Below are 18666 nucleotides of genomic sequence, written 5' to 3'. Positions count from 1 at the left end.
TGGAGGATATGCTACGTGCTTGTGCAATCGATTTCGGCAAAGGATGGGATAGACATCTACCTTTGGTTGAATTTTCTTATAATAACAGTTATCACTCCAGCATTAAGGCTGCACCTTTTGAAGCTTTATATGGACGGAAGTGTAGATCCCCTTTGTGTTGGGATGAACTTGAGGACAGACATTTAACTGGTCCTGAAATTATTCACGAAACTACCGAAAAGATCGTTCAAATCAAGCAACGTTTAGAAACTGCCCGTAGCCGACAGAAAAGCTATGCCAATAAGAAACGAAAAGACATCGAATACCAAGTTGGAGATAAAGTCATGTTGAAAGTATCCCCTTGGAAAGGTGTTGTCCGCTTCGGTAAGCGAAGTAAACTCAGTCCACGATATGTTGGACCATTCACAATCACTGAAAGAGTCGGTCCCGTGGCATACCGATTAGAACTGCCAACCGAACTTAGTCAAGTACATGATGTGTTTCATGTCTCAAATCTTAAACGGTGTCTTGCCGATGACACACTCGTTATTCCTCTGTATGATGTCCGCATTGATGAGCAAATGCACTTCGTTGAAGAACCTATAGAAATCATGGAAGGAGAGGTCAAACAAACGCGTAAAAGCAATATACCTATCGTTAAAGTCCGGTGGAATTCGCGTAGAGGCCCCGAATATACCTGGGAACGCAAAGACCATATGAAACGGAAATATCCCCATCTCTTCTCAACTGCTGATGCAAACGAGAAAACTACCTAAAAACTTCGGGACGAAGTTTTCAATAACGGGGAGGTACTATAACGACCCTCATTTTTCCATTCTATATTTTTTCAATATTAAATGCCCAAACAATATAATTAAAACTTAATGATCAAACTTTAATCAAAAATTGTTAAGTGTTAAGAGTTAGAAAACATATTAATTAACTTTGTGCAATAATTGACAAGTTAATAAAAGATGAAAATAATAAACTGTTAGTCGACACTCGCTACTAATTAAAATTTATGCATTTATGTAATATTATAACTAATAACCTGTAAGTAATAAATAAAAAGTGACATTTATATAAATAATAAAACAATTGAGAACTAAATATATACAAGTCATGAATTAGTAAAAAGAAAATAATACTTATCATGTAGTAAATGTAAAAAATAATAATAGTAATAATAGTAATAATAATGAGACTAAAGAATCTTAAACAATTACATCCTTATGTTGACTAAAAATTAAAATAATATATATATAAACTAGTACCACCTATTGTTGACTAAAAATTATAAAATAAAATAAAATCATTAATTAGAACATCCTTATGTTGACTAACACTCTAATACTTGCACTATATAAACTCCTAGTTTCTCATTCACAAATCACACCAAAATCCTCTCTCAAAAACAATCTCTCCCTCTCCATCTCTTGTGGTATTCGGATCTTCAAGCTTGTTCTTCGTGTTCTTCAAGAATCTTCAAGGAGTTCTTCAAGATTTTCAAGGCTTTGATCTTCCATCTTCATCGTGTTCATCTTTTCTTTGTTAATTATCTTGAATCTTCAAAGGTATAACATAAACCCTAAACTATTTACATAAACTTTGATCTTTGATAATTCATATTCATATTATAAACTTGTTATTCATAAGTATATACATAAACACACCTAGATTTATATATACATATATACATGTAAAAAAAAATATTTATATATATATATATATATACATATATATACGAATTATATATACATATACATATTAAAACCTTAAACCCTAATTACACCTAAACTATAATTCTTAAACCCTAATTAATTAAACTCTAAACATTTATGAAACCCTAGGACATTAATTACTAAACCCTAGTTATTAATTACTACTTTAATTAACTAACCCTAATTAATGAAACCCTAATACTACTTATACTAGTACTTAACATGTATACACTATTACTATTACTAGCACCTATAACCTACTAATTATATTGTAGCACAAAAACATTTTGGGATATGTATTAGAGATGTATAGATCTTCGAACTTTCTTGACGAATGGTTTCTACGAGATTCTAGGCAGAGGGTTTGGATTTCCGATTTAAAGGGTCCTATGGCTCAAGCCCCTAGATCTAAATTAGCCATTCGAAGGGAAAGGGGTGATTGGAAGCTTATCTAATACGGCAAGTATCCTAAAATGGAAACACTCATAAAAGTAGAAACTCTCTAGTCATAGAAACTTAGTAAAATAAGAAACTTTCTAAAAATAGAAACTTTATAAAAATAGTAACTTACTAGGAATAGAAACTTAGTAAAACAAACTATACTTAAACACATACTTAAACTTAAACATGGGCAAAACACTTAACAACTCTTAAATGTCAATAGGTTGACTTTCCTGCTCACTCGTTCAACTCTCTATTCCGAGGAATAACTCTCTCTACTTATTAAGGTGAATTTCATAGCCCCACTTTTTACTATTTCATTACTGTTTTGAAACTATGGGGTGAGACACATGCTTGATTTTTAAATTTTTAACATGCAATATTTTAATAACTGTTTTACAATATTTATATACGTGAATTTCATAGCCCCACTTTTTACTATTTCATTACTGTTTTGAAACTATGGGGTGAGACACATGCTTGATTTTTAAATTTTTAACATGCAATATTTTAATAACTGTTTTACAATATTTATATACGTGAATTCATAGCCCCACTTTTTACTGTTTCATAACTGTTTTATAACTTTTGGGGTGAGAATACATGCACAACTTTTATAACTATTTTACATGTATTAACTATTAAACTGTGATATGTTGGGCTATGACCAGCAAGCCCCCAACCGACAAGTATAAACGATAACTTGACACGGGGTAAACTTGAAAGTCTAGTCTAAATATCAGTACCAACTGTTAAAACTATGCTATACCCGGCTACGTCCGACTAAGTCCCTACAGTGATATTTTTAAGTGCTGCGGCATGCTTATTTATTGGGGGTAGGCCTATCGGGAGTAACGTCCCCGATACATTTGACTAAGTCTTTGTATTACTTGATAATGAAATTAAACCGACAAGGACAGACACAACTTGTCATGGGGCAAACTTGAATGTTTAGTTTAAATATCACGCACTGGCATAACTTTTGGATCTGCGAGATCTACTTTTTGATCCTGCGGGAGATCAACTTTACAACTAAATCTTGTGGTCTAAAAACAACGATAACTACTTTTGTTAAACCTATGAACTTCACTCAACCTTTTTGGTTGACACTTTAGCATGTTTTGTCTCAGGTGCTGTTTGATTCAAGCTCTTATACTTACTGCTTATGGACAAAAACCAGATAGACGTATCAAATAAACCAGGACAAAGGGCAATTAACCCATGGTAATAAATTAAAATCAACACGTCAAACATCATGATTACGGAAGTTTAAATAAGCATAATTCTTTTATTATATTTCTCATCGTATCTTTATTTACTGTCATTTTATTACTCGCAATTTTATTTACTGTCATTTTATTTATTGTCATTATTTTACGCACTTTAATTATCGTCATTTATCTTTACGCTTAAAATATAGAATCGACAAACCGGTCATTAAATGGTAAAACCCCCCTTTTATAATAATATTACTACTTATATAATTATATATATTTTGTATAAATATAGTTAAAAATATAGTAAGTATCACCAGCTCCCTGTGGAACGAACCGGACTTACTAAAAACTACACTACTCTACGATTAGGTACACTGCCTATAGTGTTGTAGCAAGGTTTAGGTATATCCCATCCGTAAATTAATAAAACTTGTGTCATATTTTGTAGTATTTTGTATTAAAAATAATACTATTTCGTACCCTCACGCTACATCATCAATAACATTAATATTAATATAGATATATTTGTTAATTATAAGTACGTTTTTTAATATATATACAAATAATATAGGTTCGTGAATCCGAGGCCAACCCTGCATTGTTCAGTTGTTCAATATAGTCATATGTATTTTTACTACAAAATACATTAGGTGAGTTTCATATGATCCCTTTTACTCTTTACATTTTTGGGCTGAGAATACATGCGCTGCTTTATAACTGTTTTATGAAATGGATACAAATACTAAAACTGATTTATATGCGTGAGTTTCGTTATTCCCTTTTTAAATGCTTTTGCAATATATATTTTTGGGACTGAGAATACATGCGCTTTTATAACTGTTTTACGAAATAGACACGAGTAAATGAAACTACATTCTATGGTTGGATTATTAAACCGAATATGCCCCTTTTTATTAAGTCTGGTAATCTAAGAATTAGGGAACAGACACCCTAATTGACGCGAATCCTAAAGATAGATCTATCGGGCCCAACAAGCCCCATCCTTAGTACCGGATGCTTTAATACTTCGAAATTTATATCATGTCCGAAGGAGGATCCCGGAATGATGGGGATATTCTTATATGCATATTGTTAATGTCGGTTACCAGGTGTTCAATCCATATGAATGATATTTTTGTCTCTATGTATGGGACGTATGTTTATGAGAATTGGAAATATGAAATCTTGTGGTCTATTAAAATTATGAAATGATTATTTATGCTAAACTAAGGAACTCACCAACCTTTTGGTTGACACTTGAAAGCATGTTTATTCTCAGGTATGAAAGAAATCTTCCGCTGTGCATTTTCTCATTTTAGAGATATTACTTGGAGTCATTCATGACATATTTCAAAAGACGTTGCATTCGAGTCGTTGTGTTCATCAAGATTATTATTAAGCCAATTATAGTTGGATATATTATGAAATGGTATGCATGTCTGTCAACTTCAGATGTAATGAAAGATTGTCTTTTCAAAACGAATGCAATGTTTGTAAAATGTATCATATAGAGGTCAAGTACCTCGCGATGTAATCAACTGTTGGGAATCGTTTATAATCGATATGGACTTCGTCCGGATAGATTAGGATGGGTTCTTTCACATTTGATCAATGAAAGGTAAGGGAAAGTGATCTTTTCTGGTGGCGTCATTTAATTTTCTATAATCAATACAAACACGCCATCCTGTTACAGTCCTAGTAGGAATAAGCTCATTTTTCTCATTTGTAATGACATTCATGCCACCCTTCTTAGGCACGCATTGAACTGGGCTTACCCATGGACTATCAGAAATTGGATAAATTAAACCTGCATCTAGCAGTTTAATTATTTCTTTTTTAACTACATCTTGCATATTAGGATTTAGTCTTCGTTGGCTTTGCACATACGTTTTATGACCTTCTTCCATAAGGATTTTATGTGTGCAATATGAAGGACTTATTCCTTTAATATCATGAATCTTCCATGCAATAGCTGGTTTATGAGCTTTCAACATAGAAATGAGTTGTGATTTTTCATTTTCAGTAAGAGAAGATGATATTATTACAGGTAATTCAGATTCACCATGTAAATAAGCGTATTCCAAATGGTTTGGAAGTGGCTTTAACTCTAATGTCGGTGGTTCTTCTATCGATGATTTATATCGATATCTGTCTTCTTCTTTTAGCATTTGAATTTCTTCTGTTGTTGGTTCATATCCATTAGCTATTAGTATAGCTAACATTTCAGCTTCATCAATTGGTTCAGTTCCTTCTCCTAAAGAACATTCTCCTGTTCCTTGTAATTCTGGAAATTCTTCTAATAATTCTGCATGAGAATCTATAGTTTGAATATAATAGCATGTATCATCTGCAGATTGCGGTTGTTGCATTGCTCTATCAACTGAAAAGGTAACACTCTCGTCCTCTATACTTAGGGTCAGTTTCTTACCAAACACATCTATCATTGCTTTAGCCGTGTTTAAGAATGGTCTTCCTAATATGAGAGGAACTTGAGAATCTTCTTCCATGTCCAGAACAACAAAATCTACTGGAAATACTAAAGTACCAACTTTAACTAGCATGTTCTCCATTATCCCTCTAGGATATTTTATTGATCTATCGGCTAGTTGTATGCTTATTCTTGTTGGTTTCAATTCTCCAAGGTCTAATTTAGCGTATAGTGAATACGGCATTAAATTTATACTAGCACCTAAGTCTGCCAATGCTTCTATTGAACTAAGACTACCCAGAAAATATGGAATTGTGAAACTTCCTGGATCAGATAGTTTTTCTGGTATCTTATTCAACAGCACTGCTGAACAATTAGCATTCATAGTAACAGCCGAGAGTTCTTCCATTTTCTTTCTATTTGTGATTAGATCTTTCAGAAATTTAGCATATCTAGGCATTCCTGAAATTACATCAATGAAAGGAAGATTTACATTTATCTGTTTAAACATATCCAAGAATTTGGATTGCTCGACTTCAAGTTTTTCTTTTTTCATTTTACTTGGGTAAGGAAGTAGTGGTTGGTATGGTTTAACATAAGGTTTAGCCTTAACTATGTTATCTTCATTAACCTTTTCAACTACCTGTTCTTTTTCCTTATCTTATTCAGGTTGTGGTTCTTGTGGAGTAGGAATAGCTTCATCAGAAGTTACAGGTATTTCAGGTGGTTTAAGTGTTGTACCACTTCTTATGGTAATGGCTTTAGCTGTTTCATTCCGGGGGTTAGCATTTGTATCACTAGGTAAACTTCCCGGTTTTCTTTCACCTATTAACCTTGCTAGGTTACTTACTTCTTGTTCCAAATTTTGAATAGAAGCTTGTTGATTTCTAAATGCTTGAGCATTTTGTTCATTAGTTTGTTTTTGAGATGTAAAAAACTGCGTTTGAGTTTCAACTAGCTTCGTCATCATATCTTCTAAATTCGGCTTTTTATCATCGGTTTGTGGTGGTTTGTTTTAAAAATTAGGTCTTTGCTGGTTGTAAGTATTGTTGGATACTTGTTGATTACTAGGACCTTGTTGGTTGTTGTATGGAATATTTCGGTTATAATTCTGATTTTGATTGTAAATCGGTCTTGGCGGTTGATAATTATTCTGATAATTATTTCCAGGCCTTTGGTTTATGTATGAAATATTCTCTCTTTGTTCCATTGTTAGCTCAATACTGAGACAATCTTTTGTCAAATGTGGTCCTCCACACTGCTCACAACTAATTCGTATTGAGTGGATATCTTTAGTCATCTTTTCCATTCGTCTCTCGACAGCATCTATCTTTGCGGAAATGGAATCTAAGTCATGGCTAGAATCGGCTCTAGCTGCTTTAGATGATCTAACGATATCTTTTTCTTGGTGCCACTCATGTGAGTGGGAATCAGTGTTATCAATAATTTTATAAGCATCAGTTTCGGTTTTCTTCATAATAGAATCACCAGCTGCTATATCGAAAATAAGAATATATTACATAATGGTTTACAATAAGAATATATTACATCAAAAATAAGTTTCTTGAATGCAGTTTTTACATAATATCATACAAGCATGGACTCCAAATCTTGTCCTTATTTTAGTATGCAACATCGGAAGCTCTTAATAATCACCTGAGAATAAACATGCTTAAAACGTCAACAAAAATATTGGTGAGTTATAGGTTTAACCTATATATTATCAAATCATAATAATAGACCACAAGATTTCATATTTCAATATACATCCCATACATAGAGATAAAATTCATTCATATGGTGAATACCTGGTAACCGACATTAACAAGATGCATATAAGAATATCCCCTATCATTCCGGGAAATCCTTCGGATATGATAAAAAAGAATTCGAAGTACTAAAGCAACCGGTACTTTGGATGGAGTTCGTTAGGCCCAATAGATCTATCTTTAGGATTCGCGTCAACTAGTAGATCGGTTTACTAATTCTTAGGCTACCAAGCAAAAGGGGCATATTCGGCTTCGATCATTCACCCATATAATGTAGTTTCATTTACTTGTGTCTATTTCGTAAAACATTTATAAAACTGCATGTATTCTCATCCCAAAATATTAGATTTTAAAAGTGGGACTATAACTCACTTTCACAGATTTTTACTTCGTCGGGAAGTAAGACTTGGCCACTGGTCGATTCACGAACCTATAACAAATATGTAACATATATATCAAAGTATGTTCAAAATATATTTACAACATTTTTAATACGTTTTAATGTTTTAAGTTTATTAAGTCAGTTGTCCTCGTTAGTAACCTACAACTAGTTGTCCACAATTAGATGTACAGAAATAAATCGATATATATTATCTTGAATCAATCCACGGCCTAGTGTATACACGTCTCAGGCTAGATCACAACTCAAAGTATATATATTTTTGGAATCAATCTCAACCATGCATAGCTAACTCCAACATTACTGCATATAGAGTGTCTATGGTTGTTCCAAATAATATATATACATGGGTCGATATGATATGTCACAACATTTGCATACGTGTCTATGGTATCCCAAGATTACATAATATATTAGAATACATGTATAATACAATATAAGTTAGCTAGGATATGATTTGTTTAGAATTGTTAAGTATTTCCCGTAGCTACAACAATCAAAAAATATACAATCTTGTTTTACCCATAACTTCTTCGTTTTAAATTCGTTTTAAGTGAATCAAATTGCTATGGTTTTATATTGAACTCTATTTTATGAATATAAACAGAAGAAGTATAGGTTTTTAGTCAGAAATATAAGTTACAAGTCATTTTTGTAGGAGGTAGTCATTTCAGTCGAAAGAACGACGTCTTGATGACCATTTTGAAAAACATACTTTCACTTTGAGTTTAACCATGATTTTTGGATATAGTTTCATGTTAATAAGAAAAATCATTTTCCTAGAAGAACAACTTTTAAATCAAAGTTTATCATAGTTTTTAATTATCAAACCCAAAACAGCCCGCGGTGTTACTACGACGGCGTATGTCCGGTTTTACGGTGTTTTTCGTGTTTCCAGGTTTTAAATCATTAAGTTAGCATATCATATAGATATAGAACATGTGTTTAGTTGATTTTAAAAGTTAAGTTAGAAGGATTAACTTTTGTTTGCGAACAAGTTTAGAATTAACTAAACTATGTTCTAGTAATTTCAAGTTTAAACCTTCGAATATGATAGCTTTATATGTATGAATCGAATGATGTTATGAACATCATTACTACCTCAAGTTTTGTGGATAAACCTACTGGAAAAGAGAAAAATAGATCTAGCTTCAAAGGATCCTTGGATGGCTTGAAAGTTCTTGAAGCAGAATCATGACACGAAAACAAGTTCAAGTAAGATCATCACTCGAAATAAGATTGTTATAGTTATAGAAATTGAACCAAAGTTTGAATATAAGTATTAACTTATATTAGAAAGATATCTTACTATAAATAAGAAAGATTTCTTGAGGTTGGATGATCACTTTACAAGATTGGAAGTAAGCTAGCAAACTTGGAAGTATTCTTGATTTTATGAAACTAGAACTTATAGAATTTATGAAGAACACTTAGAACTTGAAGATAGAATTTGAGAGAGATCAATTAGATGAAGAAAATTGAAGAATGAAAGTGTTTGTAGGTGTTTTTGGTCGTTGGTATATGGATTAGATATAAAGGATGTGTAATTTTGTTTACATGTAAATAAGTCATGAATGATTACTAATATTTTTGTAATTTTATGAGATATTTCATGCTAGTTGCCAAATGATGGTTCCTACATATGTTAGGTGACTCACATGGGCTGCTAAGAGCTGATCATTGGAGTGTATATACCAATAGTACATACATCTAAAAGCTGTGTATTGTATGAGTACGAATACGGGTGCATACGAGTAGAATTGTTGATGAAACTGAATGAGGATGTAATTGTAAGTATTTTTGTTAAGTAGAATTATTTTGATAAGTGTCTTGAAGTCTTTCAAAAGTGTATGAATACATATTAAAACACTACATGTATATACATTTTAACTGAGTCGTTAAGTCATCGTTAGTCATTAGATGTAAATGTTGTTTTGAAACCTTTAGGTTAACGATCTTGTTAAATGTTGTTAACCCATTGTTTATAAAGAGATGTTAAATTATTATATTATCATGATATTATGATATATTAATATATCTTAGTATGATATATATACAGTTAAATGTTGTTACAACGATAATCGTTACATATATGTCTCGTTTCGAAATCATTAAGTTAGTAGTCTTGTTTTTACATATGTAGTTCATTGTTAATACACTTAATGACATGTTTACTTATCATTTCATGATTAAACATAGTGTATCAATATCTTATTATGATTCATATGTATTTAGTAAGACGTTGTTATAACGATAATCGTTATATATATCGTTTTTGAGTTTTCTTAATTCAATAGTCTCATTTTTATGTATATACACATAGTTAAAATACCTAGTGAGATACTTACTTATCATAATATCATGTTAACTATATATGTAACCATATATATGTCATCATATAGTTTTTACAAGTTTTAACGTTCGTGAATCACCGGTCAACTTGGGTGGTCAATTGTCTATATGAAACCTATTTCAATTAATCACGTCTTAACAAGTTTGATTGCTTAACATGTTGGAAACACTTAATCATGTAATTATCAAATTTAATTAATATAAATAAACATGGAAAAGTTCGGGTCACTACAGTGTTCTTGATTAGTTTTTCTTATGGTGATTATGTGTTATTTTTGAAGCTAGTTCTTCATGAGTATTTGCTGAGATTCTGAAGAACACTTAAAGTTCCTAAGAGTGTGTTTTTGGTTAGAGAAAATTGGTTGTAAAAATGAAATAAAAAACAAGATGATGGTGATACATATAGGACGTGATTTTGAGGGAACAGGGACAAATTTTTGTGTTGAATTTTTGAGTAATAATGTATGCTAGCTTACAAATAAGGTTCCCTCTTATTTAGGGTAGATCTAAGGCTGATAATGAGATGATTTGATGTATATATACCAATAGTAAATATATCTATAAGTTGGGTATAATACGGGTATGAATACCGTATGAATACTAGTAGAATTCTTGATAAAATTGAATGAGAAAAATGAGTATAGCTATCTTTGTTGAGTATAAGTATGTTAGTATATATGTTTAAGTCATTCAAAAGTGTATTAATACATATTAATACAATACATATACATACATTTTAATTTAGAAGTTACTACAACGTTAATCGTTATATATATGTATATAGTCTTGAAATCTTTAAGTTAGTAGTCTCATTTTATATATAACTCTTTGTTAATATATTTAATGAGATACTTAAATATCATTTTAACATGTCATAAATATATATATTCAAATATATATTCCATTTAATGATTATCACAAATTATGACGTTCGTGAATCGTCATACAGACTGGGTGGTCAAACATTTGCATAAAATACATTCCAAATATATATATCTTGACAAGTTTGATTGCTTAACATGTTGGAAACATTTAATTATGTAAATATTAATCTTATATATAGCGAAAAAATCCGGGTCGTTACAGAATCCTTGCCGGATTAGAGTTAACCATAAAAGTACCTGAGACAACTTCGTTGGATTGCTTGGCCTCATCATTGGTCATCAAGTAATTGCGACCCCTAGCCATACCCTCCGCATTCTCCAACTTCTTAACATTATCGTTGCGCAAGTCAGGACACTCCGGCCTCTTGTGCCCTTCTTTACCATAATTATAACAAGTGACTTTGGTTGTAGAAGATGGGTTGGTGCAATCATGGGCCATATGCCCCTTTCATCCACAATTGTGACAAGAATAATGGAATTCTCTGGGAACACTCTTCTTCACACTATTAGCACTTTCGGAACCCTTACTCTTCTTGTTCGAATGACTTGTAGCTTCGAACTTCCTCTTGCCAAAAGTAAAGCCACTTTTTCTTAACACTAGCGCCTCAAACCCTTTGGCCATATTAAACAACTCATCAAAGCTCTTCACCACATTTACACTAATCTTTTCTTGATAACTATCATTCAAGATTTGATAGAAATCTTCTTTCAATATTTTATCATTCCCGACATACTGTAGTGACCCGAACTTTTCCATGTTTATATATATATTAAATGAAATTGTTATTTACATGATTAAGTGTTTCTAACATGTTAAGCAATCAAACTTGTTAAGACTTGATTAATTGAAATAGGTTTCATATAGACAATTGACCACCCAAGTTGACCAGTGATTCACGAACGTTAAAACTTGTAAAAACTATACGATGACATATATATGGTTATATATATAGTTAACATGATTTTATTATAAGTATGTATCTCATTAGGTATTTTAACAATGAGTTATATACATAAAAAATGAGACTATTAATTTAAGAAACTCGAAAACGATATATATAACGATTATCGTTATAACAACGTCTTACTAGGTACATATGAATCATATTAAGATATTGATACACTTGGTTAATTATGTTAAATGATAATTAAATATATTATTAAGTGTATTAACAATGAAATACATATGTAAAAATAAGACTACTAACTTAATGATTTCGAAACGAGACATATATGTAACGATTATCGTTGTAACGACATTTAACTGTATATATATCATACTAAGATATATTATATATCATAATATCATGATAATATAACAATTTAACATCTCATTTGTTATAATAAATAATGGGTTAACAACATTCAACAAGATCGTTAACCTAAAGGTTTCAAAACAACATTTACATGTAACGACTAACGATGACTTAACGACTCAGTTAAAATGTATATACATGTAGTGTTTTAATATGTATTCATACACTTTTGAAAGACTTCAAGACACTTATCTAAATACTTCTACTTAACAAAAATGCTTACAATTACATCCTCGTTCAGTTTCATCAACAATTCTACTCGTATGCACCCGTATTCATACTCGTACAATACACAGCTTTTAGATGTATATACTATTGGTATATACACTCCAATGATCAGCTCTTAGCAGCCCATGTGAGTCACCTAACACATGTGGGAACCATCATTTGGCAACTAGCATGAAATATCTCATAAAATTACAAAAATATGAGTAATCATTCATGACTTATTTACATGAAAACAAAATTACATATCCTTTATATCTAATCCATACACCAACGACCAAAAACACCTACAAACACTTTCATTCTTCAATTTTCTTCATCTAATTGATCTCTCTCAAGTTCTATCTTCAAGTTCTAAGTGTTCTTCATAAATTCCAAAAGTTCTAGTTTCATAAAATCAAGAATACTTCCAAGATTGCAAGTTTACTTTCAAGTTTTCTAAATCCATTCCAAGTAATCATCCAAGATCAAGAAACCTTTGTTAATTACAGTAGGTTATCTTTCTAATACAAGGTAATAATCATATTCAAACTTTAATTCAATTTCTATAACTATAACAATCTTATTTCGAGTGGAAATCTTACTTGAAATTGTTTTCGTGTCATGATTCTGCTTCAAGAACTTTCATGCCATCCAAGGATCCTTTGAAGCTAGATCTATTTTTCTCATTTCCAGTAGGTTTATCCAAGGAACTTGAGGTAGTAATGATGTTCATAACATCATTCAATTCATACATATAAAGCTATCTTATTCGAAGGTTTAAACTTGTAATCACAAGAACATAGTTTAGTTAATTCTAAACTTGTTCGCAAATAAAAGTTAATCCTTCTAACTTGACTTTTAAAATCAACTAAACACATGTTCTATATCTATATGATATGCTAACTTAATGATTTAAAACCTGGAAACACGAAAAACACCGTAAAACTAGATTTACGCCGTCGTAGTAACACCGTGGGCTGTTTTGGGTTAGTTAATTAAAAACTATGACAAACTTTGATTTAAAAGTTGTTATTCTGGAAAAATGATTTTTATTATGAACATGAAACTATATCCAAAAATTATGGTTAAACTCAAAGTGGAAGTATGTTTTCAAAAATGGTCATCTAGACGTCGTTCTTTCGACTGAAATGACTACCTTTACAAAAACGACGTGTAACTTATTTTTCTGACTATAAACCTATACTGTTTCTGTTTAGATTCATAAAATAGAGTTCAATATGAAACCATAGCAATTTGATTCACTCAAAACGGATTTAAAATGAAGAAGTTATGGGTAAAACAAGATTGGATAATTTTTCTCATTTTAGCTACGTGAAAATTGGTAACAAATCTATTCCAACCATAACTTAATCAACTTGTATTGTATATTATGTAATCTTGAGATACCATAGACACGTATACAATGTTTCGACCTATCATGTCGACACATCTATATATATTTCGGAACAACCATAGACACTCTATATGTGAATGTTGGAGTTAGCTATACAGGGTTGAGGTTGATTCCAAAATATATATAGTTTGAGTTGTGATCAATACTGAGATATGTATACACTGGGTCGTGGATTGATTCAAGATAATATTTATCGATTTATTTCTATACATCTAACTGTGGACAACTAGTTGTAGGTTACTAACGAGGACAGCTGACTTAATAAACTTAAAACATCAAAATATATTAAAAGTGTTGTAAATATATTTTGAACATACTTTGATATATATGTATATATTATTATAGGTTCGTGAATCAACCAGTGGCCAAGTCTTACTTCCCGTCGAAGTAAAAAATCTGTGAAAGTGAGTTATAGTCCCACTTTTAAAATCTAATATTTTTGGGATGAGAATACATGCAGGTTTTATAAATGATTTACAAAATAGACACAAGTACGTGAAACTACATTCTATGGTTGAATTATCGAAATCGAATATGCCCCTTTTTATTAAGTCTGGTAATCTAAGAATTAGGGAACAGACACCCTAATTGACGCGAATCCTAAAGATAGATCTATTGGGCCTAACAAACCCCATCCAAAGTACCGGATGCTTTAGTACTTCGAAATTTATATCATATCCGAAGGGTGTCCCGGAATGATGGGGATATTCTTATATATGCATCTTGTTAATGTCGGTTACCAGGTGTTCACCATATGAATGATTGTTATCTCTATGTATGGGATGTGTATTGAAATATGAAATCTTGTGGTCTATTGTTACGATTTGATATATATATATATATATATATATATATATATATATATATATATATAGGTTAAACATATAACTCACCAACATTTTTGTTGACGTTTAAAGCATGTTTATTCTCAGGTGAATACTAAGAGCTTCCTCTGTTGCATACTAAAATAAGGACAATATTTGGAGTCTATGTTTGTATGATATTGTGTAAAAACTGCATTCAAGAAACTGATTTCGATGTAACATATTTGTATTGTAAACCATTATGCAATGGTCGCGTGTAAACAGGATATTTTAGATTATCATTATTTGATAATCTACGTAAAGCTTTTTAAACCTTTATTTATGAAATAAAGGTTATGGTTGTTCTTGTCCCACCATTTGGGATAACCGATAAGTTTGAAACACTGAATTACTGTGTGATTTGACACACCACAATACACACAGATCGGCTGTTCTAGTGACTGATGGTGATTTATTGGTGACGAAACCAAGGTGACGGTTTCTGTATTGGTAACGAAGGTTTGTGGTTTACAGAGAGCACTCGGGTAACTCGTTTGACCATTTATGAATTGATTTCAATTATTGACCAAGTTGCCGTCAATCTTTGACATGGTAGCTTGGTTTAATAAGTTGTTATTCTGTTCTGACATATTAAGCTACCGTTAATTTTGACATGGGAGCTTATTTTTGGTAAATGATTGAAGCTTAAAACGAGTGAATTGATCCTAGATCTTCACCGTTAGCTCTGATACCATGTTAAAATTGAGAATTGAAAGCTATAATTGTTGTAAACTATTGATCAGTGATTGTTTTTTTATTGAACTGAATCGGTTTCAATGAAATTACAAAGGGATTCTTTATACAACAAAATCCTAACAGCTATATCTAAGTGGAGTTAGGCTCCATTGTTACTTTTGGAACCACTCCACTTTTATGGAAAGATGCTGAATTATATCCGTTGAAATCTTGTGTTATGTGTTGTCTTGTGATCTTCTCAATGTGGAAATGATGAATGCTTTCTTCTGATCCTAAAGTCAATTGTCTAAAATGGTAATCTTGATTTTGTTCCAGTATTCTAACATAATATACATATCTTTAATTTTGTTATTACTAAAAGTCAACATTGGTCAACGCCCGACTCGTCCCTCTAAAGTCCCGACCGACTCGGCCCGACTCTTGACTTTTACAACCTTGGTAAAAATACTCCCCTTGCCCGGGTAGTCTAAACAATGAAACTTTATATGTTTACATGTTTATTCATGAACGAAGTTAGTACGGGCTATATATGCTCTCGCACTCGCACATACCTGCATCTTGCGTCAAACGGTATGGAATGTGACCAACAGGGTACTGTTCTACTAATCTGCCATTGCGGATCCTGAATCTCAGTTGTATAAACCGAATAATTTAGAGATCCAAGTGTCCATAAGTTATTATAGTACGTTTCAAGTTTTGTCGCTATACTTGGACAGTCTACAAGATAAATTCCCAATTCCTTCACCTACAATTATTAAATAAAATTTTATTATTTACTTCTGCACAATCTGAATTTTGTAGCTCAGATTTACCGGAGTAAAAGATTTCCAGTCATTATTAGAAGATCCAATATACATATCTCGAGTATCTGATATCCAAACTTTAGCATGGACCAAACCTGATCCAAACCATTTTTTAAGCAATAACGTAACGCTCTCCACATTCGTTCTACTAAAAGCAAGGTTCGACGGTTCATCAGTGTTTTCTCCTACCGTCCTGTATCCTGCAAAAACCTAAAAAGAAAATTGAAAAAAGTTTGTTAAACATGTATAAACCTGCAGCTGCATATGTATTAGATATGTACCTAATGTTGATGCCACGATCAGTAGCATCTTGAATGGATTTATACACACTTAAACCTTCATTAGAACCAAAGTTGTGCATGTTATATTCCGAGTATCCGTAATCTCCAGAACGAGGATCGTCAGGACGTGCTATTAGTTGCCACATTTGTGTCATTATGTCCAGTTTATGTGATGAATTTCCAGCTAACCATCTAAACACATCCCCTAACAAATACAGTAATATGTTAGTTATCACAACACCTTAACTATTAAATAATCAACTCTAACTTAGATAATAAATCAGTTGAAAGTTTTGGTTTTTAACGTTGCAACGGGATTAATCGCTCCCCGACTTTTGGGGGATTAATCGATCAATTCGGGGATATAATCGGATGTTGACTAACTTTGACCCTTTGATCGATGTTGACTAATTAATCCCTATATTGACCACTAATCGCTAGTTGACCCATTAATCACTAGTCTGACCGATTAATCCCATTGACAGATGGTTGACCACTTTTTGGACCGATTTTACCTAATCTTAACGGACACCGACAACTAATGGCCAACTAATCGGCAATTAATCTCGATTTTTGCAAGACTGTTGGTTTTATATCATTAAAGCCAGCTACTCTATAAGCAAAATTGAATATACTAAGAGCATCAAGTGTGGAAGCCATCAGCCCAGCGTGAGTTGGTGATTTGCTTCCCACCGACAGTCACTCGACACCCGGCCGGCGTCGCTTCGGCGTTGCGAAGACCAAAGTCGTGCAGACGACGGTGTATCTAAACATTAAGTGGGTCCCAATTCTCAAATTTTCGACCGTTGGAGTGTTATATTCATGAATTTATATGCGAAAATGAATTATAAATATATATTGAATCGGTGGAAACCATTTTTTCCTCTGAGATATGCGTTGAACAGTTACAGAGGAAAAGAATGGGGAAGATGGGTGGTAAGTTAGTGGGCCCAATTGTACATTCATTAAAGGATGTTTTATTACCTCTCATATAATAATAGTGACCAATTAGACCTTCAAGATTTTATAGTTTATCATCTTTATCCTAATATTTCAATCAATTACTATTACTTCTTAGATAACGAATGTTTAAAATTACAATTGAGTATATTTTAAAAGTTCTAATTATAATTAATAGATTAAAAAATGAATTATACTGGTAATAATTGAAAAACGAATTAAATATAAAAAAGTAAAATAAATTAATTATTTTTATAAATTAATTAAATAATAAAAACATAAAATATTTTCTCTTTCCAAGATACTGAACTGACAATCTTTCCAATTCTCCTGTTTTTTCACCAATGTCAGTTTACAATGTCAGTCCAGTCAGCGTCCAGTCATCAACAAGACACTGAACTGACGCGTCACCACACCCAGTGCTCTAAAGGAGGGTGACACGTGTGCACACCAGGACTCTTATTTATGGGTGATGATATGTACACAACCTATTTTTGTTATGTACACAACTTTGATGCTTTACAGTGTTGTAGTGTACAACACTGTAAAGCATCGTGGTTGTGTACATAACAAAAATATGTGTACATATCACTCCCCCTTATTTATGAGTAATGATACACTAATCATTACTTGTCTCTTTTTTGAAACCAACAGTGTAACTCTTTTTTACTTTTTTGGGTCAACGACTTACCGGTGTTGAGAACGCCAGGAACAAGAGAAAGATGGGGCATATCATTGGGATTGGACTGAACTAAATATGCTCTGCATTCATCATCATGATCTGATTCTGGTGTTACTGTGTAAAGATATTAGGACCCAAAACAACGCAAGTGATTCATCAAGATCACTCACCGATAGTAATTCTACAAGATTACTAACCCACTTAATGAACGAAAGATTATAAATGCAAGAAATGTAAATCGACACAAGAGGTA

General features: G+C 32.0%; 1 protein-coding gene across 1 annotated transcript in view; it reads right to left on the bottom strand.

Annotated features, from left to right (window-relative positions):
* Window positions 1-18462, bottom strand: part of LOC139842020 (uncharacterized) — a 195642-nt gene extending 177180 nt beyond the window's left edge. The window contains exons 1-4 of the mRNA XM_071832200.1: window positions 18423-18462; window positions 16747-16976; window positions 16500-16700; window positions 16239-16432 (exon numbers count right to left, since the gene is read on the bottom strand). Of these exons, the coding sequence (XP_071688301.1) occupies window positions 16239-16432; window positions 16500-16700; window positions 16747-16976; window positions 18423-18462 (665 nt within the window). The remainder of the gene's footprint in view (window positions 1-16238; window positions 16433-16499; window positions 16701-16746; window positions 16977-18422) is intronic.
* Between the last annotated feature and the right edge of the window lie 204 nt (window positions 18463-18666).

This window comes from Rutidosis leptorrhynchoides, chromosome 1 (assembly GCF_046630445.1).
Source record: "Rutidosis leptorrhynchoides isolate AG116_Rl617_1_P2 chromosome 1, CSIRO_AGI_Rlap_v1, whole genome shotgun sequence".
In the NCBI taxonomy this organism is placed as follows: Eukaryota; Viridiplantae; Streptophyta; class Magnoliopsida; order Asterales; family Asteraceae; genus Rutidosis; species Rutidosis leptorrhynchoides.
Note: the sequence above shows the minus strand (reverse complement) of the source record. Positions and strands in the feature narration are given on the sequence as shown.